The following is a 13,716-nucleotide window of genomic DNA, read 5'->3' as shown; positions in this document are numbered from 1 at the left end:
CTAAAGAGGCAGTCTTTTTTCCATTGGATACTCTTTCCTGTTTTGTCAAAAATTAATTGGCCATACATTTGTGGGCCCAGTTCTGGATTCTCTATTCTATTCCATTGGTCTATGTGTCTGTTTTTGTGCCATGTGACACTCTTAAATATGCTCAATCCCCTCATCTCTCTGCACAAGGTTTTCTTCCAATTCATTAATTCTCCATCCAACTTATGTATATTTTGCTGTTTAATCCACCCATTGAGCTTTTTATTGAAATGATTATGTTTTAATTTACAGAAGTTTTATTTTGCCCCTTTTTTCCTTAACATTTATTTATTTATTCTGAGAGAGAGAGAGAGAGAGAAACAGAGAGAGAACAGGAGTGGAGGGGGGTGCAGAGAGAGGGGGAGAGAATCCCAAGCAGGCTTTATGTTGTCAGTGCAGAGCCTGATGTGGGGCTCGAACCCATGAACCATGAGATCATGACTTGAGCTGAAATCAAGAGTCTGATGCTTAACTGACTGAGCTACCAAATGTGTCCCTATTTTGTCCCTTTTCAAACTTGGTCATTCATTTGGTAGTCTCAATTTTTCTTTAAACATTTCATATAAAATAAATTTATATTATGCTTAACAATTCCAATATATATGTCCTTAGAGGCTTAAACCTGTTATTTATTATTTCTGTGGACATTCCCTTATGGTGGATTTTTCCCTCTTGTGTGTAGAATTTTTTATTATGAGCCAATATTTTCTTGACCTTAATCTGTGGCAATACTGAAGGGACTAAATCGATATGCTCCTCAGGAAAGATTTCCATTTTCTCTTTCTGGGCATGGGTAGAAATAGAGTAGTTAAGGATGACCAACCTGGTACCACTTTAATTAAAAACCTTCAGGGGTGCCTTGGTTGAGCATCCAACTCTTGATTTTGGCTCAGATCATGATCTCATAGTTTGGAAGTTTGAGCCCTGCATCAGGCTTTACACTGACAGCATAGAGCCTGTTTGGGATTCTCTCTCTCCTTCTCTCTGTGCCCCTCTCTGGCTTATGCTCTCACTCTCTCTCAAAATAAACATAAAAAATAAAAATAAACCTTCAGTAACTATATTTGAATAATACTTCTCAAAGGAATTCTCAAGGAAAACTGTTATTTATTCTCTTCTTTTTCTTCCTTTTTTTCTCATCACGGCAACAGATATCTTTATAGACTCCCTTTGTTGACCAGTGAATTTTTTTCTTCTAGTGTATTTATTTGCTAGGGGTCTAGCTAGCCCCTTTAAGAATTCTAGTTTAATGAAGGGGTCTCAGTTTTGTACAATTCATGGTATGATATCTACTAATCTGTGGGATATTAATCCTCAGAGTTCTAGAATTCTGAATCTACACTGCCAGGGTTCAAATTCCGTCTCTACCACTTACTGTATGATGATGAATAAGTTACCTTACTTCTCTGTGCTTCAGTTTCCTCTTCTATAAAATGGATACTGGTAATAGTTCCTCTTTCATAGGACTGTTACAAGGAATAAATGAACAGATATGAGTAAAATGCTTGGAACAATATCTGAGCCATAGAAAGTGCTCAAGAAGTGCTTCTACTTACTTTGGGTATTAGCATGTGCCTCCATGTTGATTTAAGGCTCATTTACTCAGTTTCAGCTCATTGAATTTTTTAAAAATGATCTTGAGGATTTGCTCTATTTTCTTTCAAGGTGAGCAGCATTTAAAAGAATGTTTGTTATAATTTACCCAGAATCTAGTTGAAAAGAGTATTACAGTTTATCTGAAATCTCTTTGAAAAGCCTAGTAGGAAGCCTTTTTTTGACGACTGTGCTGTGGAGACTGAAATGAGGGAAGCATCACAAAAGGAGTTTCAAGGCTGTGCCAGGGACCTCAGGTCCTTGAACATTTTAAGCCTTCCAGGAATAGGAAAGGTTAACATAAAATAACAAAGGGCTGCTTTGTTCCAGGTTCTCTTGGGAGGCATGACCATGAGCCCCACTTTCTGCTCCAGTGGGAAACCCTTTCCCAACCGCTTTGACAACTCCCAATGGAAAGCCTACTTTTTTCTTTCCTCTGTACTTAGGCAGTGTACAAATATCTATGACAATATGTGGATTATTTTACCTCATTTGACCTTATATCCTCAGCAAATAGTAGTTCTCAATAAATGTTTGTTAAATGCATGAGTGAACAAATGAAAGAAAAAGACAATGGAAGAAATAACATGTATGAAGAATGGGCTCTTTCTCTGATTTAAAAGTAAAGATGGGGGCATCTTGCTGGCTCAGTCAGAAGAGCATGGGACTCTTGATCTTGCAGTCATGAGTTTAAGCCCCACATTGGGTGTAGAGGTTTCTTAAATAAATAAAACTTTTGAAAAATAATTTTAAAAAAGGAAAGTAAAGGTGAAACTTCTCCCACAACTTTTCAACATGCTAAATCTTCATCCACAAGCCAATTGATCAATATTTAAAGGTAAGGGTGCCTGGGTGGCTCAGTCATTTAAGTGTCTGACTTCAGCTCAGGTCATGATCTCACAGCTTGTGGGTTCAAGCTCTGCATTGGGCTGTGTGCTGACAGCTCAGAGCCTGGAGCCTGCTTCAAATTCTGTGTTACCTTCTCTCTCTGTTCCTCCCCTGCTCATGCCCACTCTCAGTCTCAAAAATAAACAAACATAAAAAATTAAAATAAATAAATAAAGACATAAAGACATAAAGGTAAGTAGCTGAATAAAAAGCAAAAGCGTTAAAATTGGTTGCTTCTGAGGAATGAAACCAATGGTGAGTCTGTGATCTATTGTTCTTTAAAAACCCTCTGTACTATTTGATTTTTAACAATGTCCTATTTTATTCTTTTCTATGTACATCTTGAAAACAATTGAAATATTTAAAAACAAAGATTAGCCAATTTTGGACCTGCTGTAAAAAAAAAAAAAAAAAAAAAAAAAAGCACCCAGCAGTACATTTGACCTTAGGAGGTTTAGTACAGTCCTTTATTTTATTTTCTTTTTAAATTTAGTACCCAGAGTCCCTATTACCAAAGAGTTGTTGACTCAAAGCCAAGTTGACAAATAAACAGAATACTGAACTTTAATAGGGCAGCTCCAATGGACCTAGACAGAGTTGAGTAGGCCTACTGACTGGTGCCAGAAGGGGCAAAGTACATTAATTAACTCCATGGTTTTTATGAAGGTCTCTTGATACCAAAACTTCTTTCTTCTTTACGTGCTTCTCTGATCCTGTGGAGATGAAAATTGACATCCATAGTCATATTCTACCAAAAGAATGGCCAGATCTAAAAAAGGTAATGGTGATTAATTTGCTGAATTATTTCTGGAACTTCTCCAGGGTTTTTCACTGCTTCTATTACAGATCTCTCTCTCTTTGGAGAATTAGGTGTTAAGTTTCTCTGCTCTAGGAGTGATGTAAAATTATTTGCTAGCTTTGATTTCTTAGCTTTTAAAAATGACTTTTATATTTGTTTTGAAAGAATACTGATCAAAGAAATAAGTGTCTTTTTAAAATCCCTTTTTCCCCTCAAATGAAGCATTCTTTAAAATTTCTGGACAATTTAAGTTAGGCAGTTTTACTTCCATTTAAATCACTTATTCAGCTGCTAGGAAAATATGTGCCAACTACAGAATTTAAAGTTATAGTTTCAAGTAAAAGACTATTAAAAATGGAATGTGATAGGCTTCCAGGACTTCTAAAACACGTCTCCTTTCCAAAATGTTTAAAATAAGTTTTAGAAGCATCAAGAGATAGCTTTGTGGAATTTTTTTTAGGTCTATTTTAGGACACTGTCTGAAACCTTTCCTTTTGATGTTCTTTAAGCTGTAAATCCTTGTTATGAACTAGAGAGTAGGAAAATCAAAAAACCCTAGAGAAAATGACATGAAGCCTTTGTACAATGAGTGTCTCTTTCTCTGGATATCTCAAAAGAGGGAAATTTCCTTTTGTCATTAAGAACGTTTGAATGAATACTAAAAAAAGAAGGTGGGGAACATGAAAGAAATTTACAATTGGCTTGAGTTTTATTTGGGCTAAGTATCAGTTTTTATTCAATCTTCAGCCTTCTCTAGTATTTTCATGCCACTGACAATGTTTCATCTTTTTATCCCAAGTGGGGGAAAATGAATTAACCCAAACTTTAATTAAAATATGGTTTATTGTGCAAGTAAGTGAAATTATTTTTTCTTATAGTTTTCTCCTGAAAGAAAGTTAATCTTGTTTCTTTGTCCATTGGCATTTTAAGTAAGATAGATGGTAGACATTTTAGACTAAAAATACAAATGAAAAAAAAATTCAAATGATGCTGTACCATCTCTGAAAGGTTTCTCGGCTATAGCAAGTAGTGAAAACTGTACCAACTGACCCCCCCCCCCAGAAGGATCTAAGTACCTATACAGGAACTTGCTGCTCTGAATGCTACTGTCCTCCTGATGTTTTATTAAAGTGTAAAACCACTTCACAAAGTTATTGATAAAGACCCATAGCAGCCTGAAAAGGTACCTCTTCTCTCCTGAAGGGGGAAAATTTCCTACCTAGTATCTACCTAGTGTGCCTACCTGGTGTGCCATGACTCCACCTCCTTTTATCTGCCTCCCACCAGGAAGCCTTCCTCTAGTTTGAGCAAAGATGTTCTCACCAAGAGCTGACATTTTCTGGGTGACCCACCTAATGCAGAGCCCTAAAGGCAATGTTAAAATTGCTCAGGAAGCTGAAAGATGCAGAGCTTAGGGAGGCTATAACCATAGATGTGTGCCCTGGAGACTTCCCAAGCACATGTGCTGCTGGCTCTTTGTCCCCCTTCTCCTTCTTAACATCTAGCTGTTGCCTCAAAATAAGGGAGATGCATTTGTCCCAATAAGCCAGGCTTCTATCTAGGACTCACACGCTGCAAGCAGATAGCTGATACACTTAATAACACTGATGATATAATGATAGTAATAATAGCCGTTATACTCATTACACTTCCAGGGAGCAATATATATATATATATATTTGATTCACATAAAAATCATGTGAATTGCAGGTAAGATTTATATTATTAACCTCACTGGACCAATGAGGTACCTGAGACTCAGAAATGAGCCTAGAATCCCAGAGCTATATAGGACCATGGTGGTCCCTCTGTCCCCCAGTACCTCCCTCGACACCAGCCTGTTCCCCAATTCCCCACACTCAGGTAAGCCCACCGAGGGCCTTGTCACAGGGTTGCTGGAACCTGACTTCAGCCCACAGGGCAAAGCCAAGTAGATCTGATATGTGGTAGAAGTTTTCATTTGATTGCAGGCTGGCCAGTGATGAAATAACCAGCAGAAAACAGGTCTGTTTTCAAACTGGGAGGAGTGAGATAAATAAACAGACATGTATATAATACTAGTTAGTATCTTTCTCCCTCTCTCCCCACATCCAGTCTGTATTGTCACAATAAAGTGAGGATTACAGTGATGTTAGTCAAGAGCAGATTTTCTTTGGTGTTCTTGTAGGTTGATAATTACAGTAGACCTTCCTTTGTCTTCAAATTGTTTCTTAATGGGGAAGATATTATTTCAAAACATCAGCCTCTGATCTTTTCTCATCACGTTTTCAAACTTTCCAATAAAAGAATGAAAAGAAGCCAGTACTAGTTTTATTTTAGAAGATGAAGCCCCTTTGAAAGAACTAATATCTGTTTTCCAACCTGCCTTTCTTTATTAAACATTAATGGACACACCTCAATAACCTTGACCTCTTAATGCAATGAAGAAACAGAAAAGCAGAATCAACATACCTAGATTGATAATTAACTAATGATTACGAAGGACTGGGATTTGAGAAATGTTTCCATTTTCACTTGCTAATGAGGATTTTAATCAGACTTACAGTTAAGATCCTTAGTGGGGAAAATCTATCTGAGGTGGAAAGAAAGCAGGATCAGGGGGCACTTGATTAAACTGTTTCTGATGAACCAAGACACCCACTCTCTGCTGTCATAAAGAGGAGGATGGTGGCCCAAAGAACCATGGTGAATGTTGTTTCAGTTTGATCCACAATGAGATTATTCATAGCAACAATGATGATGATAAAGTCATGGTTTTTTCCTTCAGCAAGACTTTATGGACCACCCAATAGTAGGATTTACAAAGATTCTTCTAGTTTTAAAGGGGGTCAAAAGTTCTGGCCTCTACTTAAAAAAAATTATATATTTACATCTTTTTTCATTAGCAATGATTTAATTGCACTTGATCATTGTAAGATTCTCGGAGTCAAAATCCCAGACATAGCCTGACTTTCAAGCAACCCCTCTGAGGAAATAGATACCTGGTTTTATCACCTCATGGAAGTGTGAGGTCCCCAAGACAGTAAAAATGCCATTCAGTTCATCTACTTCTGATTCATATAAACTAATTTCAGAAACACATCGTTTATGTATAGAACTGAATTCCCTTGATTTTTTTTTAGTTTGTTTTTATTGTCATGGCCTTAAATGCCTATGGGATACCTCAAATATTTTCAGATGGTAAATGTCTCCTGGCATATGCTCTCACCAAAATTCTCAAGGTCATACATTTCAGATCCCAAGTTTGGTTCAACCTAGGATAACAGCTGAGGAACTATGTTGAGCCTGGACTTGGAGCAGTTGCCCTAAGTAGGTTAGGCCTTTGCAGGGGGCTTAGGAGAAGTACAAAGTGTTCAAATTTTGTGCTTTCCAAGAAAGGGGAAGGAGGACCACAGGGTGACAAAGAGTTCCTTCTTTCAGAATACTCCTTAATGTCTGACCCTAGGGTATGCCTTATTCTAACACTTCAGGATAAAATAGGCTCTCACCACTATGCTACCCCCAGTGCTGTCCCTGTCTGCCATCCTCACTGCCACCAAGTTCACTAGCACATCACTACCACCTCACAACCTCTTCCATTGCCAATACTGCCACTGCCATCCCTACAAACACCACAACCGTCACCATCACCACATTTGTCACCATCTCCTCCATCTCCAGTACCACTGTCATCATCATCATCATCACTGTTAGCACTGATGAGGCCCTTTCTATAAGCAGAGTCTTGTATCAATAGCTTTCTCTGAATTTTATCTGAATGAATTCCCATAAAACCCTATGTCACAGCTACAGCTATCAGCCTCATTTTTCACATAAGAAAACAGTGACTTGGAAACAGTTATCCCAACAAAGTAAAGGATCTTAATAGTGGTTTTTCACCTGTGACAAGATCCCTTTGTTCTGCCTCCCTCTGCCTCTCTGCCCTTCCACCAATGGAATACTTTAGCCTGCTAGCTTATGGGTTCAAGTTGCTTAGCAAATTAACAAAACATATGAAAGAGAGTGAGGGAAGAAGGAATAGAGAAAGAAGAAAAGGAGAGAAGGAAATAAGAAAACAAAAATGTTTCTTCTATAGCAAAGTAAAACTTCCATGGCAAATTTTAATTCAAGAGCAAGTTTGTTTACTCTCAAGTGTAGCTGGTTGAGGCCTTATTCTACCCCTCCTCTAATATACATCTCTCAGCAGCTTTAGCCAGGAGAAGAGATTGAGGGATGCACAATGGTATCAAATGCACGAAAGGAGTAGAGTAGGGTGATGAGTGCAGGCAAAGGAGAAACTGGGTACAGGGAGAAGCTAAGGCCCCTGGTAAATAGCATCTTCTGCATGCCCACCCTACTACTCCAGGTCCCCTGATGTCACTGAGGAAGGAGGCAGGTAGATTTTCAGAGTAATATGATTATTTGGAATTAGAACTCAAGAACAGACCTTATGCCAAGGTAGAATAAAGCTTATATAGGATTGACCAAATCTTGAATATGACCGGCAGGCCCTAGTCACAGACACAGAGACATATTCTGCTCTAGGTCCAGACCTTCCCCTCTCAGTCTAGAGGTGAGAGGGCTGCTAGGAAGAGGGACTTGCCAAGACCTGACTCCCTCAAGACAACTTCCCTGTAGCACTGCATGAGAACCAACCACTGTTACCTGGTCTGATCCAACTATAACAAGCATGAAGTTGAGCTGATGTTCAACTTCCCTACCCATAACCACTGACCAGAGCTGTTGATGAGCTCTTCACATCACTGTTTATGGCCCAGTATCTTCCCTTCTTCCATCACACTGTAAGAGGCTCTGATTTGAAGCCTGGAAATGCAGAACATTGGAAGTTTCTCTCCAATATGACCCCAGACTTTCTTTTCAACCTCCCTCCTCAGATACCACCTGACTCAAGTTGTGCGTTTCGAGACTCTCAGACACCCTGTGTGTTACTCAACCACAGCATGTCTCACATACCATTACCCTTTAATGCTTGCCAGCCCAGCCCTACACGCTCAAGACTGTGCTCTACACAGGCTGGAAGTATCTTTCACTTTTATTTTCTCTGCCCTAGTCAGACAGGTTAAGGGTGGGATTCCATGAGGGTCTGAAGAATGAGTGAACAAAATGATACCTTATTTATTTGTTTGTCTGTTTGTTTTAGATTAGGGGATTTTTTTTAAGTTTATTTATTTTGAGAGAGAGAGAGCACGTGCACACAAATGGGAGAGGGGCAGAGAGAAAGGGAAGAGAGAATCCCAAGCAGACTCCACACTATCAGCATAGAGCCCAATGTAAGGCTAAACCCCAACAAATGTGAGATCATGACCTGAGCTGAAAACTGACTGAGCCACCCAGATGCCCCTCTAATACATTATTCTAAACTATTCTATTCTATCCTATCCTACTCAGTACTATTCCACTCCATTCTATTCCATTCCATTCCATTCCTTTACTATTTTTAGCTTGGGTTTTCCAAGAAGCAGACCCTGAAACAAGGATTCAAATACAAGTAGTTTACTTCAAGAGGCACCTGGGTGGCTCAGTTGGTAAGTGTCTGGCTTCGGTTCAGGTCATGATCTTGCCCTTCCTGAGTTCGAACCCCTCATTGCACTCTGTGCTGATAGCTCAGAGCCTGGAGCTTGTTTCAGATTCTGTATCTCCTTCTCTGCCCTTCCCCCACACACACTTTGTTTCTCCCTCTCAAAAATAAATATAACATTCAAGACAAAACAAAACAAAACCAAATACAAGTAGTTTACTTCAGAGGTGATCCCAGGACATGCCAGGAGAATGGAGAAATGAGACAGGGGAAGTGAGGCAGCAACTGAAAGTGTAGAATGTGTGCCTCATCTCACAGTCATCACACCCCAGGGGTGGAGAGCAGTGTGTTCAGTGTACTTATGTACAGACAACCTCAGTCCCTGGTTGAGGGATTTGGAAGCAGGTGGGGGACCACGAATGGGGACACTAATTTCCTGGGACTTCTGACCTTCTGGAAGGGCGCAATCAAAGCTGGCTTCGGTGACAATAGAAAAGCCCCTTGTCAAAGAAATGCTGGGGCCAGTAGGTGAAGGAGGGCTGGCATGCACAGGAACGTTAAGGAGAGGGGAGCCAGGTGGGAGGTTGACAGTTGACAGCATCTGCTACACAAACTATTTTGTGTTTTTAGAAAGTCTGGGTCACTATCCTCTAAACTGACTTCTTGATCTACTACTCGTGGATATGGTTTGAAGAGCAGCCTTAGTGTTCAAGATGGTGTTTCCTAGAAAGTAGTCCTTACAGTCCATGTGCTGCTGATGACCCGTGAATTGACTTTAGGTGGTACATAAACAAGTTTTTAGTTTAATTTTATTTTATAGAGAAAGGGAGAGAGTGCACATGTGTTTGTGCACGAGAGGTGATGGGGAGAGAGAGAGAGAGAGAGAGAGAGAGAGAGAGAGAGAGAGAGAGAGAGAGAGAGAATAATCCCAAGCAGACGCCACACTTAGTGTGAAGCTTGATCCCACAACCCTGGGATCATGACCTGAGCTGAAATCAAGAGTTCAATTGACTGAGCTACCCAGGCATTCCATGAACAAGTATCTTTTAATGTTAATCCTCATTTATTTATTTAAAAAAAATTTTAATGTTTGTATTGGAGAGAGAGAGAGAGAGAAAGAGAGAGAGAGACTGGAAGCAGGAGAGGGGTAGAGAGAGAAGGAAATATAGAATCTGAAGCAGGCTCCAGGCTCCGAGATGTCAGCACAGAGCCTGACGCAGGGCTTGAACCCAGGAACCACAAGATCATGATCTCAGCCGAAGTTGGACGTTCAACCAACTGAGTCACCCAGGCGCCTCGATGTTAATCCTCATTTAAAAACTGCAAACTAGATAAAACTAACATTTCTATGATATAGAATTTTCTTCCTGAATAAATGTATTTGAGGAAAAAAAGCAAATCGACTTAAGATCAATATTGAAAACATGATACATGGGTGTCAGGGGAGAAAATGGGAAGGTGATAACCTGAAAAGATGGAGCTCAGGATCCTTTGTTACAAGGATACCCCTTTATTGTTTTGTTCCTGGAGCCTAACTGTGCTTCTCCTCCACAGAGATTCGGCTATGGAGGCTGGGTACAACTCCAACATCACAGCAAGGTGAGTTTCTCCCAAAGTGTGTATGTGACCAGGCACATATGGAGCCTGAGACGTTCTTGCAGGCATGCCTCCATGGACCTCAACTCAGGTCCTCTTATTGACTTTGTAGCAGGCAATGGAGCAGCACTGAGTTCCTCAAAATTACTAGGAAAAATGAGGGTGACTTCAAAGAGCAGCATTTAGGAAGATAAAATTGCAATTTGAGAAGCCATTAAGAAATCCTTTTTTTATTCTTTTTCTTTTTTTTTTCCTGCCCTAGAATCAATTTTAGCATTTATTGCTCTGTCTCAAGGAAGCGACCTCGGCTCCTTCCACAGTTTATTACAGTATATTAAGGCCAACCAAATAAATGGCACAGTTTAGGTGTGAGCACAAGCTGGGAAATTAAACACTGGAGACAAGGAGGAGAAAAAGCCATCGCTATTAAGGGATGAGTTTGGTAAGAGGAAAAGCAAGAGGAGGAAGGGCTGGGGCAAAGCATTCTTCAAATAACGAGGCCTAAGAGTGAGCTGAAGTCTAGCACTGCACAGAGGCCAGGTCTGACTTCACTTTCAGAGGCATCTTCTGCTCTGGTGGAGCTGAAAAGAGAACATTCCTGAGCTTTTCCGCTGGACACAGACAGGCCCTGGGGGAAGATCCTGGAGGACTTGTGGTCTGGGAAGACGCAGTTACCATGTGCAGGGGTACCTTGGGAGAAATGCAAATTTGAGGGTCTCAGCCCAGATCTACCAACTCAGGGACTCTGAGGGTCAGGACAGCAATCTGTGTTTTGACAAGCCTCAGGTGATTCTGATGCTCACTCAAGTTTGGGAACCACAGGCTCAGACATTCATTTACTTACTCACTGATTTATACTGACACCTATTTTGTGGTGGACCCAGCAGTCTAGACATCAAGAATATGCTGATGAACAAGTCTGAGATACTCACTGTCCTCATGGTGCTCAAATTCTAGGGGGCAACATGTAATCACTACAGAGAATGGAATAAAAAACAATGTTGTGGTTGGGAGTGACTCGGGAAGATTCATTGGGTTGGCTGCTCAGGGAGACAGCTAAGACTTAGAGGATAGGAAGGAAAAGCTTGGGCAAGTGTCCCTGGATGCGGAATAGCAGTTGCAAAGCCCACCAAGTGAGAAAGAACTGTGTGCAAGGAACAGAAAGGAAGGGAATGTGGCTGAAATGTAGTGAAAGAAGGAGACTGTAGAAGATGAGACTGGAGGTAGGCAGGGGCCAGATCATGGAGGGACACTGGGGACATGCTGCAGAGTCTGGATTTATTCTCAACGCAATGCAAATTCTCTTGAGGGTCTTAATGGCTTAAAAAGACAACCTGCTCTGTGGAAAATGAATAGAGACAGGTAGAGTTTAGGGAACCAACATAGTGTGAAGGAGCTAGAGAGGCGGATAGAAACCTCATCAGATGGGGCCTTGAAGGACAGTTTTAGGCCTTTGTACTCGATCCTGAAGGCAGTGGAGAACAAAGAGTTTTGAACATCAGAATCTCTGGGGCAACTCATTTTCACTTTTGTTAAAGAATGCCCTCTAAGCGCTGGTTCAGACACTGCTACACTCCTCCCATTAAAAGTGCTGGTTCCTAGCCCAGGAGCTGATGCTCTCAGCTGGCCTTAAATCTCCCGAAGGGGAAGAACAGTCTGAGTGGAGCTGATCACAAGGCCACTGGGAAGCCCCAAATGCAGGACTGGGCAGTCTGTGATTGGTTTTGAAGTCCAGTTTGTAACCTCAGTACTGTATTTGAATGACTTTCATTTCATTTTGTTTTCATGTCAAAAGATTGCATAAACAGTAAATCTCCTAAAGAAAACAGGAATCAAAACATTTCATATCTACTACCTGCATATTTCCAGCAAAATTGGATATAATTAAATAGAACAAAACAGTAACAATCTTCCCTCTCTCTCAAAAACAAATCCAAACACAACAGAACCGGATCTGTATTTTTCATAATTATAGTGGTCAGGGATTACAGTCATTGGAAAAACAACATGCAAATGTATATAAATATGGAAATTATAGACCAAGTAATGAGAAAATCTAGTATTTGGGGATTGAAATTTCTCTTTGTTCTCCTACATTCCTTTGAACAAATATTTTGCAGCCCCATGACTGATCTACCTCAGAGACTCTTGTTCTCTGAAAAATCTTGCCAAAACATTTCTCTGGTCTTCCCCATGTATTTCTCTTCTTAACTTTTGGTTTTTCATTGCTCTTAGAATGAACTAAGCTTTGTTCAAAACTAAAATACATGATTTGTCATTTGGCTGAGTATTTAATAAGAGTATAAGTAGCAAGCCAATTTGTATGGTCTCCTTTCAGAGCTGCATGGGGTGGGAGGAAATTACCTAGGGGCATTTCAGAGGGTAGACATGGGGTTCTTTACAAACGCATAGGTCAGTAGCATCGAGAAACATCCACTGAGTGCTTTTCAGGCCCTTGGGAATACAAATACAGACATGTGTACATGTGCACTTAAACATACCCATGTGTATGCCTGCATACACACATTCACATTATTTCTATTTGTTTAGCATTTTCACACATACTATTCTGTATGATCTCATCAGGTTTTGCTCTCAAAATTATTTCCTTCATATGGGGTGCCTGGGTGGCTCAATTGGCTAAGTGGCCAATCAGGTCACGGATTTCACAGTTGGTAGGTTTGAGCCCCACATCGGACTCTGTGCTGACGGCACAGAGCCTGGAGCCTGCTTCTGATTCTGTCCCCCTCTCTCTCTTCCCCTCCCCCACTCCTGCTTTGGCTCTCTCTCTCTCTCTCTCTCTCTCTCTCTCTCTCTCTCTCTCTCTCTCTCATCTCTCTCTCTCAAGATTAAATATTTTTAAAAAAGAAGAAAGAAAGAAAAAATGGAGCACCTGTGTGGCTCAGTCAGTTGAGTGTCTGACTTTAGCTCACATCATGATCTTATAGTTCTTGAGTTTGAACCCAACATCAGGCTCTGCTGTCAGCACAGAAATTGCCTCGGATCCTGTCCCCCTCTCTCTCTATGCCCCTCCTCTGCTCATGCTCTTTCTATCTCAAAAATAAACATTTAAAAGAAAGAAAGAGAGAAAGAGAGAGAAAGAAAGAAAAGGAAAGAAAGAAAGAAAGAAAGAAAGAAAGAAAGAAAGAAAGAAAGAAAGAAAAACCTACCCAGTTTCTCACCTGTGTCACAAGCACAGGACCTTCCATCCCCATAGAGTTGAGATGCATTCATCTTCCCACTGTGATGTGTTCTCCATCCTGGAAGCTCCCAGAACCACATACTATTGGGATTT

The 13,716-nt window shown here is 40.5% G+C and overlaps 1 protein-coding gene across 1 annotated transcript in view; it reads left to right on the top strand.

The window, feature by feature from the left end:
* The first annotated feature begins 3,167 nt into the window (after positions 1 to 3,167).
* ACMSD (aminocarboxymuconate semialdehyde decarboxylase) overlaps positions 3,168 to 13,716 on the top strand; it is a 61,385-nt gene continuing 50,836 nt past the window's right edge. The window contains exons 1-2 of the mRNA XM_029934677.1: positions 3,168 to 3,286; positions 10,380 to 10,424. Coding sequence (XP_029790537.1) covers positions 3,230 to 3,286; positions 10,380 to 10,424 — 102 coding nt within the window. The 5' untranslated portion in view covers positions 3,168 to 3,229. The remainder of the gene's footprint in view (positions 3,287 to 10,379; positions 10,425 to 13,716) is intronic.

Source organism: Suricata suricatta, chromosome 3 (genome assembly GCF_006229205.1).
Source record: "Suricata suricatta isolate VVHF042 chromosome 3, meerkat_22Aug2017_6uvM2_HiC, whole genome shotgun sequence".
Classification (NCBI taxonomy): domain Eukaryota; kingdom Metazoa; phylum Chordata; class Mammalia; order Carnivora; family Herpestidae; genus Suricata; species Suricata suricatta.
The sequence above is the reverse complement of the archived record's forward strand: the minus strand, read 5'-3'. Positions and strand labels throughout refer to the sequence as shown.